Raw genomic sequence first — 12,319 nt, 5'->3', positions numbered from 1 at the left:
AGTGTTTTTGCCAGGAATTGTGTTTTTGTGATTCTCTGATGTTAAGTGAGTTGTGTTATTTTTGTGTAAGATAGTGCTACCATGCCCTTTGGTGTTCCCCCCTGCTGTGTAACCTAAAGCTGTTCAAGAAATAAAGTGTTTTTGCCAGGAATTGTGTTTTTGTGATTCTCTGATGTTAAGTGAGTTGTGTTATTTTTGTGTAAGATTTTGCTGCAATGCCCTTTGGTGTTCCCCCCTGCTGTGTAACCTAAAGCTGTTCAAGAAATAAAGTGTTTTTGACAGGAATCATGCTTTGTGATTCTCTGATGTTAAGTGAGTTGTGTTATTTTTCTGTGTGGGGGACTGCTGGTGTAATGTGTCATAATGCTTTGCCTACTTGTACCTTGGAAGGGAGAAAAAAAATTTAAAACTTTATTTTGTGTTGTTCTTGTTTTATTCTTTGTTGTGCAGTTGGTTCCCATCATAGGGAACAATGGGGCTGGCTGGCCAGCCATCTCTGTAGGTGGTGGGGGAATTTGAGGGAGGGTGTCTGTGGTTCAGGTGCTCTTTCACAGGGACCAGCTGGCACTCAGAAGTGTGCCCACCGAGATTCGGTTTCGTTTTCTCAGCCATGCCGGACGCTCCTCTCGGCTGGTCTGGGAGGAAACGACCGGGCACCCTGACCGGGCGGCTGACCCGCAAGGATTAGCCCCCAGGACTCCCAGGGAGGGAGCCAGGGTCCGGGACGCGGCGGGAAGAACTCCCCGAAATCAATGCGGGGGGGAATTGCCCGTTTGTCCCTATGGAGGCCGGCAGATGTGCGCGGCGCCTCGAGTGCCGCCGGGCAACGAGAAACGGCAAGTAAAAGAAACAGGCGGAAGCCTGTAAACAAGCGAATCCCTTCTGTTCTACAAGCGTTTGTGAAGGAGAGGTTGATCTGAAGAAGACTCGCTCTTCCCCTTCGTTGAGTTCCAGAATTTTGTTGGCGCCCCCCCCCCCAAATGGCAGCAAAGAGGCAAAGTCCCGCTCTCGGTAAGTCAATCTCGGCTACCTTGCAGAAGGGGGAGTCGCTCGAAGAGTTGGTACGCAGGGCGGTGGTGGAAGCTATAAAACCCTTTGTTGACAAGCTGAACGAAACTGATCAAAGGGTGGGCTTAATTGAAAGCGAGGTGAAAACCATTAAGGCAGCAGCGGGGGGGGCAGAAAAGTCTGCTCTGGAAAGTGCGTCACTTGTGAAGGCTACAAAAAAGGACCTGAAGTTGGTGGAGAACCAGCTGATCGGGCTACAGGTGGAACGAACGCAGACAATTTTGCGTCTCCAAAACGTGAAAGAGGAGGAAAATGAGGATCTGTGGGATTTGGTCTCGGAATTACTGGCGACACCCGCGAGGACGACTAAAGAAGAGGTTAAAAGCGCCATTTTGGAGGTCCGTCGGGCTTCTTCAAAATATGCAACAAAGCGACAGTTGCCTCGTGAGATCATTATTGACTTTTCATCTAAAAAGATTCGGGACACCATCCTATATAACTCATACAATGCGGATTTGGACTTTATGGGTTTGAAAGTCAAGATTTTGAAGGACGTTCCATTTCTAGTCCGGAAACGGCGTTTTAAATATAAAAAGTTTGTAGCACTTCTGAGGGACCATGGAATAAAGTACAAATGGTTATTCCCGGAAGGAATATGGTTCAGATATAAAGATCAGGCCTATAAGATATTATCAGAAGATCAACTAAAGGATTTTGAGAATAAAAACCCAGAACTCTGCTGCACCAAGAACGAAGAAAAGGAGGAGCCGGAGGGGGGGGGGAGGAGGAGAGCATCGCAACAGCAGTTGCACAGAGAGAATTGCGTCCGGGACCTAGAAGGGGGAGGAAAGTTTAACCAGAATTTGAAATGTTTATTCTCTGTATGATTAACCACTCCATCATTATTTTATGGAGCTATTTTTGTATTGACAGTATGAAGGGAAACATTGAAGTGTAGTGTTTAGTGTTTGTAGTTCATTCCCCCCCTTTTCTTTTTCCACCCCCCCTTTGTCCCTTCCCTCTCCCCTTTCCTTGTGATAGTTTTGTGTAGTGTTTTGTAGCTATGAAAAATAATAAAATTTATTAAAAAAAAAAAAAAGGGTGCCCACCATTGTGGCACCCCTGGGCTGTGCAGAATTGCCCAGGGAAAGAGAGTTTAGAAGTTCCCAGCATAGGGAACAAAGGGAGAGGGCTGGCCTTTGCCAGCCTGTTCCTGGGGTTATGGGTGTGGGGCAGGTGGGGGTGGATTTGGGTCTGTGAGGGGCTAATGTGGGGATTTGGGTCTGTGTGTGGCAGCTGGGGGGGAATTGGGTTTGTGTGGGGCTGTAAGGGGTGGACTTTAGGGGCTGAGAGGATCTACTTGGGGAGGCCATGAAATGCCCCCCCAAGTAGGAGCAGTCTGAGCCTTGGTGGGGGGTGGGAGGAAGGGTGAGAGAAGGGCCCCAGAGGGCTGGGGGGCATTTTGCATGCAAAATGCCACCCCTGGCAAGACAAGCCTTCCCCAGCTGTCAGTGGTAGAGAAAAGAGCACCTACTTGGGGAGGCCATGAAATGGCCCCCCCAAGTGGGAGCAGTCTGAGCCTGGGTGGGGGGTGGGGGGAAGGGTGGGAGAAGGGCCCCTGAGGGCTTGGGGGCATTTTTCATGCAAAATGCCACCCCTGGCAACACAAGCCTCCCCCAGCTGTCAGTGGTAGAGATTAGAGCACCTACTTGGGGAGGCCATGAAATGGCCCCCCCAAGTGGGAGCAGGCTGAGCCTTGGTGGGGGGTGGGAGGAGGGGTGGGAGAAGGGCCCCTGAGGGCTGGGGGGCATTTTGCATGCAAAATGCCACCCCTGGCAAAGGAAGCCTGCTTCTTCATTTTTCCCCATAGGAAATAATGAAGAAGATTAGCAGCAGCATGCTAACAATATGCTGCTCCTTCGCTTTCTTATGGGAGGATGGGGGGACCTGCTTTGGGGGGCCATAACATGGCCCCCAAAGTCCAATCTGTCTGAAACTTGGGTGGTTGTTAGAGAAGGGTTAGAGGAAGGTCCCCACCAATTTTGGGCTTATTCGGTGGGAAAATGCCTCCCCCAGACGTCCGGGAAGACGGAGGCATTTTCCCATTGAAAAGCCGAAAGAAAGCCGAAAGAATCCCGAAACGTTTCGGCTTTTTTCTTTCGGCTACCCGAAACGTTTCGGCATTCCCCGAAACGTTTCGGCATTCCCCGAAAGAAGCCGAAACACTTTTGTTTCGGCATTCTTTCGGCATTCTGAATGCCGAAACGCACATCCCTAGTCAACAACAGCAGAGGGATAGTCTTGCATGCTTACATGGCTGCATGTGTCATTACAGGAGCAGTTTTGTGAATGTGGGGATCTAGATGCATTAAGTCCTCCAAAACCTAGATGTCTTCATCTTCCAAGCCCAGCACTGTAGGAAATAGTTAATTTGGTTGTTTCCAAAAACTTTGATGTTCACCTTGCATCTGTTGTTCAAAAGTAGTGATGCAACTGTTATGTAACTTGTATTGACTACAGATGTAGAAATGCCTCTTTTGGAGGGACTTCTGTTCACTCATATGTATGAAAGATGGCTTCAAGTAAAATCTAACCATTGAAAGTGTACTAGCTTCTTCTAGAATCAGAGTTCCTCTTATATACAAACTGAATAACTGGAGAGCTTACACGTTCATCTCCTATTCTTCCAGTCCCTTCTGCGTCTATACCGAAAGTTCAGAGGTTGTATGAATTTTCCAGCTAACTTGCATTTCCTGTTTGCGTCTTTTGTGCTCAACATTACTACTAACAGTCATGTAGTGGAATTTTCAAAATAATGCTAGGTAGTACTTTTTTATCCTTTTGGGGCTGAACATCTTTAGATTTTTCAAAAGTTGTGCTTTATGAACTTCTGCTTATTCCTCTCTGTGTATTTACTGTTGATTACAGGATGAGGCCAGTAAAACCACAGGAGAGAAGGGAGACCCAGCATCTTCTGAAGTTGGGCTAGAGAAGACAGAGACTGAAGGCAAAGAATCAGAGGGTCATGTATGACTGCACAGCAGAAAAGGCAATCCTTCTGAACTCAGCCTGCATTCAAACAGGTTTCTGAAGAACTCAGAATTCAACAGTGTTTATTGTAAAGCTTGTTTCAGTAGGCGTTATCGTGGAAGCAAAAAGCCTATCCAGCAGCTTCACAGGAAACGTATCAAATCACCACTGCTACGAGCATGCTCAGCAGTGTAATGTGAGCAGAAGGGTAGTGCGGGACCACTCCAAGTGGAACAAATGGTTTAAAAAACAAATACAATGGCTCTTGGCTATAGAATTTTTTTTAAAAAAAACTGAGATGGCTCAGTAGAACTCACTTCTGTTTGCATTGACTCTTCAGACAGTGACCAGGGCTCTATAAAATGAGTTGGCATATAGGAACTGTCTGCTGTATAATTTTGGCATTGCATTTGGTTGTACTGTAGTAGCACCACATGAGTGTACATTGTCTTTTTAAAAAGATACACAAAGTGCTATCACTGCAAGGCATTGCTCTAGCATTACTAGAACCAAGTGGAAAGTGGTTTTAGGGACTTGAAAGCCAGACTCCTAGGATCTCTTTATCTTAGATTTCAAATGCGATTTTGTAGCACAAACTGGTTTCTCGGGAAGCTCAGTAGTCCATATTATATTTTTATTCTTAACTGATTGCTTGCTTGCAAGATCCCTGACCCTGTGATGTTTGTGCACTGCAGAAGTGTATATGCCAACTGCTGTGCATGAGTATTTCTTCTCTCCCAACCCTTCTATTGGCCAAAAAAAAAGGTTAGCATTGTTGATTCTAATAGTGCTGGCAACCTTCTTTGGGGCGAGGGGAGGTGAAATGAGTTAGGTGCCCTCTTCTTTCCCTCCTCTACACTAGAAGGAGCTGGGGATATCCGTGGACCTGTCTTGCTAAACCAGGGCAAATGTATGCAGGGCTGAGCTTAAATAAAGTGTTTAGGCCTTTCTAAAAGGCATTTTGGATGCCCTTCCTGAATACAATATTGTTGATTGGTATATAAGAACATTTCTTTCCAATAAATTACTAGTTCTTCTAACAATGCAGCTGTGCATTTTCCTACCACATTAAAATATGTTAAGGGAGGAAGCTGATAATGTAGTCTTAAAATTCTTGCTCATTTTAGGATTTGTATTTTAAATTCTTCTTGGGATCTTGGGTGGGTTTTTTTTCCTCTAAAGTTATGCCACTTTTTAATTTTTTGGATAGAGAGGGTCCATTCTCAATTGTACAAATGGTTTTTAACCATTTTAACCAGCTTGAACCAATGGACTTTTACTGAAGTTGTACATTCTGTGTTACCTCTAACAATATTGAAATACATAATGAACTCCATCTGGAGAACGCTATTCACTAGCAGTGTCATCATAATCAGAGTTATGCTGTTCAAAGCCCATTGACTTCAGGGTTCTTAGACGGGTGTCTTCTGTTTAAGACGGCACTATAAGTTCCTCTAAAGTGAAGAGAATGGAACCAAGTTAGTTGCAATTAACTTATCCTGTTGCTTTTGACTGAACTTATGCGTGGCTAATTTTCTTTTTACTTGGGCCAGTAAGTTTACTGATTTGTGATGGAACATGGAACATAATCACAGCATACTGCTATAACTCCGTTACAGTCTAGGGCATTCTACTTTCCTAGGGACAACATCGTGAAGTTTTTAAACAATTTTAATTATTTCACTCTACATTTTTAGTTTTCAGAGGGGAGTTAACATATTCTAAATGTCATTGTCCTATCAGTTTCTGTTTTGTTAATATGCAATTCTTGATTCTTCCTATTTCCTTCTGTTCCTACTGGGGATAACATCTCGTCTCACACTCTCTCCCTTCTCTCCCCATTTCCACTACTGTTTTGTGTATGATCACAGCAAACTGAGGAAAACCTAAATCTTTACTAGTAATGTATTCAGACCATGTACGGGATAGCTCTACTTGCCTTAACTGAGGGATGTTGCAAAACAGTCAGAACGTTACTGCCGAAAGCTGCTGGTTTCCTATTTGGGTATTGGGGAGTTCTTCCACATTTGAAATTTGAGTGGTAGTTCCATTTTGATTAAGGAGACATTCAGTTAATACAGTAAAAACTGAACTCCTGTCTACGTAACAAAGTGGTTGAGCACTTTTGTCCAGATGAATGTTGAGGTTGCTGTGAGATGAATGGATAAAGGTATACTTAACATGCACTGAACAGCAATCTGGCCTTGTGACTCAGCACTCAATCATTGCGCTGCATGGCCAGCTCTAATGCACTTTGGTGTCAAATTGTAGATGAAAGGCTCTTCTTTCATAAACCAGATTGATAAAGAAAGGAGAACATCATTTACAAGATCAGATTACAGATCATTTTTGATTTTTTTTTGCTTGTTGTTATTTATACATAAGCCCCCATGAATAATGCAAAGGACTTCTGTATTCATAGTGAACTAGAGAGAAGTTCAAATCCTGACTTTGATCAAGCCTTATATAGGTAACAAAAGAAGGACTGTATATACCTAATATTGTAAAACTAATGTTGGTTGAAAGCAGTATTTGGAATAAGCACTAATTTTCTGGTTGTCTGTATATTTGTTTGAACCTCTTATTTTGTTTGAAGAAATTTAGGCATACTCATTCTGTACTTTGTAAATTAATATGATTTTATGTCTGCCTTGTATAGACAGAGAATTTTCCTATTTCTCAGTATGATTTTTATGATGATGATTTTTAATGTGAATAAGAAAAATCAAATTAGCAGCCTTGTTCCTTCACTCCCAGCAGAAAGATATCTCCTAAGTGAATGGTGCAACTGATCTTAGCTCTCTGAGCCCAGAACTACACATTACACTTAACATGTGAACCCAACAGGGACTGGCAGCAGGATGCTAGTTGTGAGTTCCTTGTGGGGTTTCAATTCTAAAAGTGCCTCAGAGGTGCAATGCAGAATTGGGACCATGGTGTATGGGAGGATGTGGCTCCAGCCTTCCATCCTGTACCATATTCCCAACTACAAATGGCCATGTAGGGTGTTATTTGCCCCATGGTGGTGGTTGGGAACTGCATGCACAAGAAATTCTGTGTACATGCAGCCTCTTGACAGGGCAAATAATACCCTCAGGGCTATTTTGGGTTGGGAAAATGCAGCATGGGGGGGAGGCCGGAGCTCATCCTTCTCCACACATGGGGACAGCTGTCCAAATCACCTCCTGTGGTGCTTTAGAATTGAATCCCCAGGATGAACTTTTAGCTGGCATTTGGCTGCAAGTCACCGTAGTGATCACAGGCCAAATCTGATGTATAGTTTGGGCCTCAGATTCTTGAGAAATGGTGCAGGGCACACTTTGTTCTTAGCTAATTGACCATACACTGCTTTTTTTAGCTACAGGAAGTACTTTTATTATTAGAAGCAGACAAGACTTGGACAGTCAATGCCATCTCTTAACTGTGGAGCAACAATAAAAATGATCTCTCTACTGTCTTCCCAAGGTAAAAATTGGGGCTGAGATGGAGGATGAAATCATGTAGTATCTAAAAGTATGTTCCAAATTTCATTGGAAATCTGTTCCATACTACATTTAAAGTTACTTTCTACTCTCTTGAATCCTGTCTTTAGGGCAAGTAAGCCATTTAGCTAATTTATGTGCCAGCCTTAATCATCCCATTTCATGTAACAACTTGTGGTTGTGTCATGTGGTGAGCCTTCCAGAACTTCATCAAGCAATCCTTAACATGGCACAACTAATCTTTTCTATCTTCCCACATCTTTGTTCAGTTACTCCCAAGGTTGGGGTGACTGTCTCAGTTCCCCACCAATTGCCTGCTAGTAGAATTTTGCTGAGGACATCTGACAGTTTAGCTGCTGTGGTTTGGAAACTTGAATCTCTGCAGGTGCATGTTCAAGCAGCTTCCTGTTTTGCCATCATGTAGAGCTATAATCTATTCTTGGTTTTATGTCTGTTGGAACATCAAGATAACTGCACCTACCTCACTCCTGTGGTTCTCATTTTGTTCTGGAAAACAGCCATTTTATGTTCAGTTACTTTCTCTAAACTGAACTGGGACTCTTCAGAAGCTCTGTTCCATAATGAATGGCCAGTTAGCATCCTAAAGCCTTCTCAGTTGTCTTGTATTAGAATCTGTTGCTGAGAACAGAGGTGCCAGCAGCCTACTTAAAGAAACTTTTCTAAATGCTAAAACTTTGCAGGCCCTTGTCCTTTATTTCTTTTTATGTTCCCTCCCTAGACATTTTATGAAATGTTTCTTCACCTGTTTCCTCAAAGCCATATGAATCCATTTTATGGTCAATCAGACAATTGGTCCATCAGTTGATCAATCAGTACTTTCCACATGGACTTCCAGAAGCTCTCCAAGATCTTAAGCAAGGAACTTCCCTAACCCTTCCACCAAAGGTAACTTTTTATTTGGAGATTGAACCATGGACCCATCTGCATGCAAAGCACATAGTCTCTCACTAAAATATGGTCCCTTCCTCAAACTCCCTCTTATTTAAACACCCAAAATTAGTAATTAATTTAACCTGACTCAGTTACTAGCTCCTACTCATCACTCTTTCTTTCTATAGTGATAGTCCTCTCTATGGCTACCCAAAAGTTGTGGTTTTCCTCTTCTTGCCCTCTCTCATTTCAGGAAGGGGAGAGGATGTAGCTAATATTGTATTGGGCTTTAGGCAGTCTAGGGAACTGTGAGAAAACTGCTGCCCATCGCTTAACTGTTCTCATACAACAAATGCATTTACCAGCTTAAATATATTCTTGCTGCTAGTAAGTGTATTTGTGGATGCCTGCCCATCTTATTGTTTCTGGTGGCCTAAATAATAGGATGCTGAAATTTAGTGCACCATATCCTACGGGTTTTTGCATTCCACATGGAATCTAGCCTTGTTCACAAGTAACAGTGAACTCACATATAATCTATGTACTGTGTACACACCATATTTTTTCTTCATGCACTGAATAATTCTTGTGTTATGTTCAGTGCATGTACAGATGGAGGTAAGCCCCACATTTATCCAAATTCTGGTTTCATATGTAAAGTTAAAATGCTTTGGATTTTCTTACAAACATGCATGATGTACGTAAGTTCACTGTAACATGAGAACTGGGCTACTTTTCTTTGTGGGATGATCCAAAACCTCCTACTAGGGACTTAAAGAACTTAATAAATGAAAGAGCAGACAAGTTGGTAATTCACACACACACACGCGCACACACACTCTGACCATTTTTTCTTTAAAAATAAAAATAAAGACGAATGCCCCTAAATGTCATGTTTCCCTCTTGCTTTGCAATAGTAATGATAAAATAGTTTAGGATGTGCTAAGCACACATTCCAGAGACCTCTGACATGAGGACAGTTGAAATGAGCTACTCAGGGATAAGATTCCCCTTCCCACAGTATATTTCTGGGCCCCCAATATATCTTTAAAACTTTGAAATAGCAAGAGATAAGTACTAGCTTGGATGCTTTAAAAAATGAATTAATTGAATTAATGGAGAATAGGTCTGTTAATGCCCTTTACCTGTACTAACTAAATGGTGCTTTCTCATTCATAGATAAGGTGCCTCCACATAACAAACATTAATGAAAACCTGGGGAAATTTTTACTCATTGTGCTGTGCATGGAAGCTTCCAGAAGCATCTGGAAATAGAAGGCTCTGATATATAGACCTTCACCTCATGATGCAAGAAAGCAGCTTTTATACTATATTCTTAGGAACTGAGGAGCCTCTGAAATTAGCTTCTTTGCTTTGTATGTAGAGACATGCTCCCCTCTCCAGGTCTGTGGTTATGCTTTAAACAGAGTTGGCTTCTACCTTGAGGCCTATAGGGAAGCCTACTTGCAGAAGATCTCCATGTGTATAAGGGAGCTTTTTTCTGCCAGAAGAGGATCAGTAGACTGGAGCATTAATGTTCAGAGAAGAAGACCATTCAGAAATACAAGAGCGGATGCAGCTAATGCAGTAATGCTGTGAAAATCATTTAAGGATTTTAGAGGCAAAAATCTAAGGGCTGCTTCAAGTATTTTTCCAATACAAGGTTAATACTGAATGTTAGCTATTTAACATACTTTTTCTGTGTAAATTACTGTGGTGGGGCAGTAGTTTAGTAGGCTAGCATTGGAGGGCTACTGAGTTTTCAATGGTAGACAGCCAAACCAGCAATGGGAACTGAATGCCTACATCCCCCTTCTTCCCCCATATTCAACCACATCCTGATGCAGCTTCTAGCTTAGCTCTCTGCTAAGCCCAGAGCCTGTGGTACAGAGGCTGAAGGGGTTGTATGCCCTCTCCAGAGTTCAAGGACTATAAATGATAGAAAAGAGCTGCACATTCAGCTCCTGAATCACAACCACGTGTTAAATGCAGCCATGTATACGGCACTCTTTCAGGGACACACAGCCATTTGAGTGCTTGCCAAGGGGCAAATGAATAAAAAATTGACAAATTACAAAGCTGCTATAAAAATGTGGATGGTCTGTTTTTCCTCCTGATACATCTGTTAGGAAGTCAGAAAAACCCATACATGTGATGGCTTCCTCGTATCTTGTATTTGTACTACTAACCATTTACCTCTCTTTTAATTTGCTATGGCTGCACTGAATTTATGACAAGCATCTCCCAGATCCTGATCCACCTCTCCTGGGTTTTCAACCTCAGAGTGAAATAGAAACATGATACTTTTTAAAGCTCTTTTTTCTGACATGGATATTTATCTCCTTGTCGGAAATACATTACATCCAAAGTGGCCTTGAAAAAGAGTGTGTGTGGGGGGGGGGGGGGCTGATTGTTTTCTATTACAATTTACAAAGAAAATAGCCGAGTGGGCTTTCTACCTCAAGTGCATAAACCCTTTGCACCTCCCTTCTTCAGTGAGAAGATGCCTTGCCCCAGTTATGCAAGGCAGTACTACCAAATATCTGTAACAAAGTACTTTCAGCCCAGCTACAGCACTTTAAGGAACAGGGAAGGGGAATGGTAACTTACACTGAAGTGTCCTCATAATTTGTTGCAAGTACAACAGAAGCCCAGACACCATGGCCTTAAGGGTGCAATTTATTCATTATCTTTTTCTTCATTCATGTTTTACCCCAAACAGCAAATTTTTCCAAATCCATCTATTTATCACACAACTGACTTGGAGGTGCTGCTATATGGATATCAGAATTGCCTCTCTTCCATTCTGCTGGAGGCAAATCCAATTTATCGCAAGTGATCTATGTTTCTTCTTTTCAGTAATGGAATGAAAGAAGCACAGATGGGGCAATAAATTTGTTGAAGAGTGTGTTTGGCATGTGTTTGGTGAATGAAGGCACTAGACGTTGCTGGAGCGCGGGTGATGATGTTGAAGTATTGCTGTTGTATTCAATACAAACATACCTTCTCCTCTATTAAAACTGGTTCTGCAAGTTCAGTAAGGATAAAGGCCAAGCTACACATTACGTGGGAAATCTATGATCAGATCCCCTGACCTTATTCTTTAACATTAAAAATTGGGTGTCAGGGTGTGTGTGTGTATAATCTGGATGAGGCCCTTTGCTCTGATGTGCTACTGAGAGCTGATATTTGCCATGGTAAGGGAATATGAGAGGTAAATGCAGGTGCATCTTGTGGGGGGGGGGGATTTCTGTGAGGCAAGTGGAGGAGGAAGGAACTTTTTTTTTAATGTTAAAGAAAAGGACAAAAAGATCCAGTCACAAACTTCCTATATAGCATGTAGTGTGGACCTTAACTTGACCTGGGTAACACCTAGCTGTACAGGGTGACTAGTGGCAAAGTCAACCCAAATACTCCATGTTGCACACGTACCCCCCCCCCACAAAAAAGAAAACTTGCCTGAAGTATGAGGGGAGGACAAGGATGAGGACTGAGCCAGCATTTGACTTGTTGATCATGTAAGAAGCAAAGCTGAATTTGCACCACAGGTGGAGAACTTGTGGTGACTGTGTTTTATATAATGTATCTTTCTTTACCCTGTGAGGTGCCTTTCATTGTACATGTGCCTGATAAAGGATCCTTGGAGTCTGGTAATTTTGCATGTCCAGTTATAATTACACTATAGAATAGCTATAAATTAGAAGACATCCATGCATTAAAGAAAATTCCCCAACATGCACACATTTCTGATTTTTGAACTCAAAGGCAGTTGAAAACAAGGTTTTTTTTTTTCTTTCTTCCTGAGTAAGCATCACACAACTGTGGATTCTGACATGGTATCAATATTCAAAGTTTAGTCCTATTGTTTTCTGTCCAATGCCAGGGTCTTGATGTGTAAAGAAAATGTT

At 42.4% G+C, this 12,319-nt stretch overlaps 1 protein-coding gene across 2 annotated transcripts in view; it reads left to right on the top strand.

Moving 5' to 3' along the window:
* The window catches only part of FKBP5 (FKBP prolyl isomerase 5), a 115,279-nt gene extending 103,431 nt beyond the window's left edge, over nucleotides 1-11,848 (top strand). For both annotated transcript variants that reach the window (XM_054980539.1, XM_054980538.1), the window contains one exon: nucleotides 3,937-11,848. In XM_054980539.1, coding sequence (XP_054836514.1) covers nucleotides 3,937-4,041 — 105 coding nt within the window. In that variant the 3' untranslated portion in view covers nucleotides 4,042-11,848. The remainder of the gene's footprint in view (nucleotides 1-3,936) is intronic.
* The last annotated feature ends 471 nt before the right edge of the window (nucleotides 11,849-12,319 follow it).

Source organism: Eublepharis macularius, chromosome 5 (genome assembly GCF_028583425.1).
Source record: "Eublepharis macularius isolate TG4126 chromosome 5, MPM_Emac_v1.0, whole genome shotgun sequence".
NCBI lineage: Eukaryota > Metazoa > Chordata > Lepidosauria > Squamata > Eublepharidae > Eublepharis > Eublepharis macularius.
Note: the sequence above shows the minus strand (reverse complement) of the source record. Positions and strands in the feature narration are given on the sequence as shown.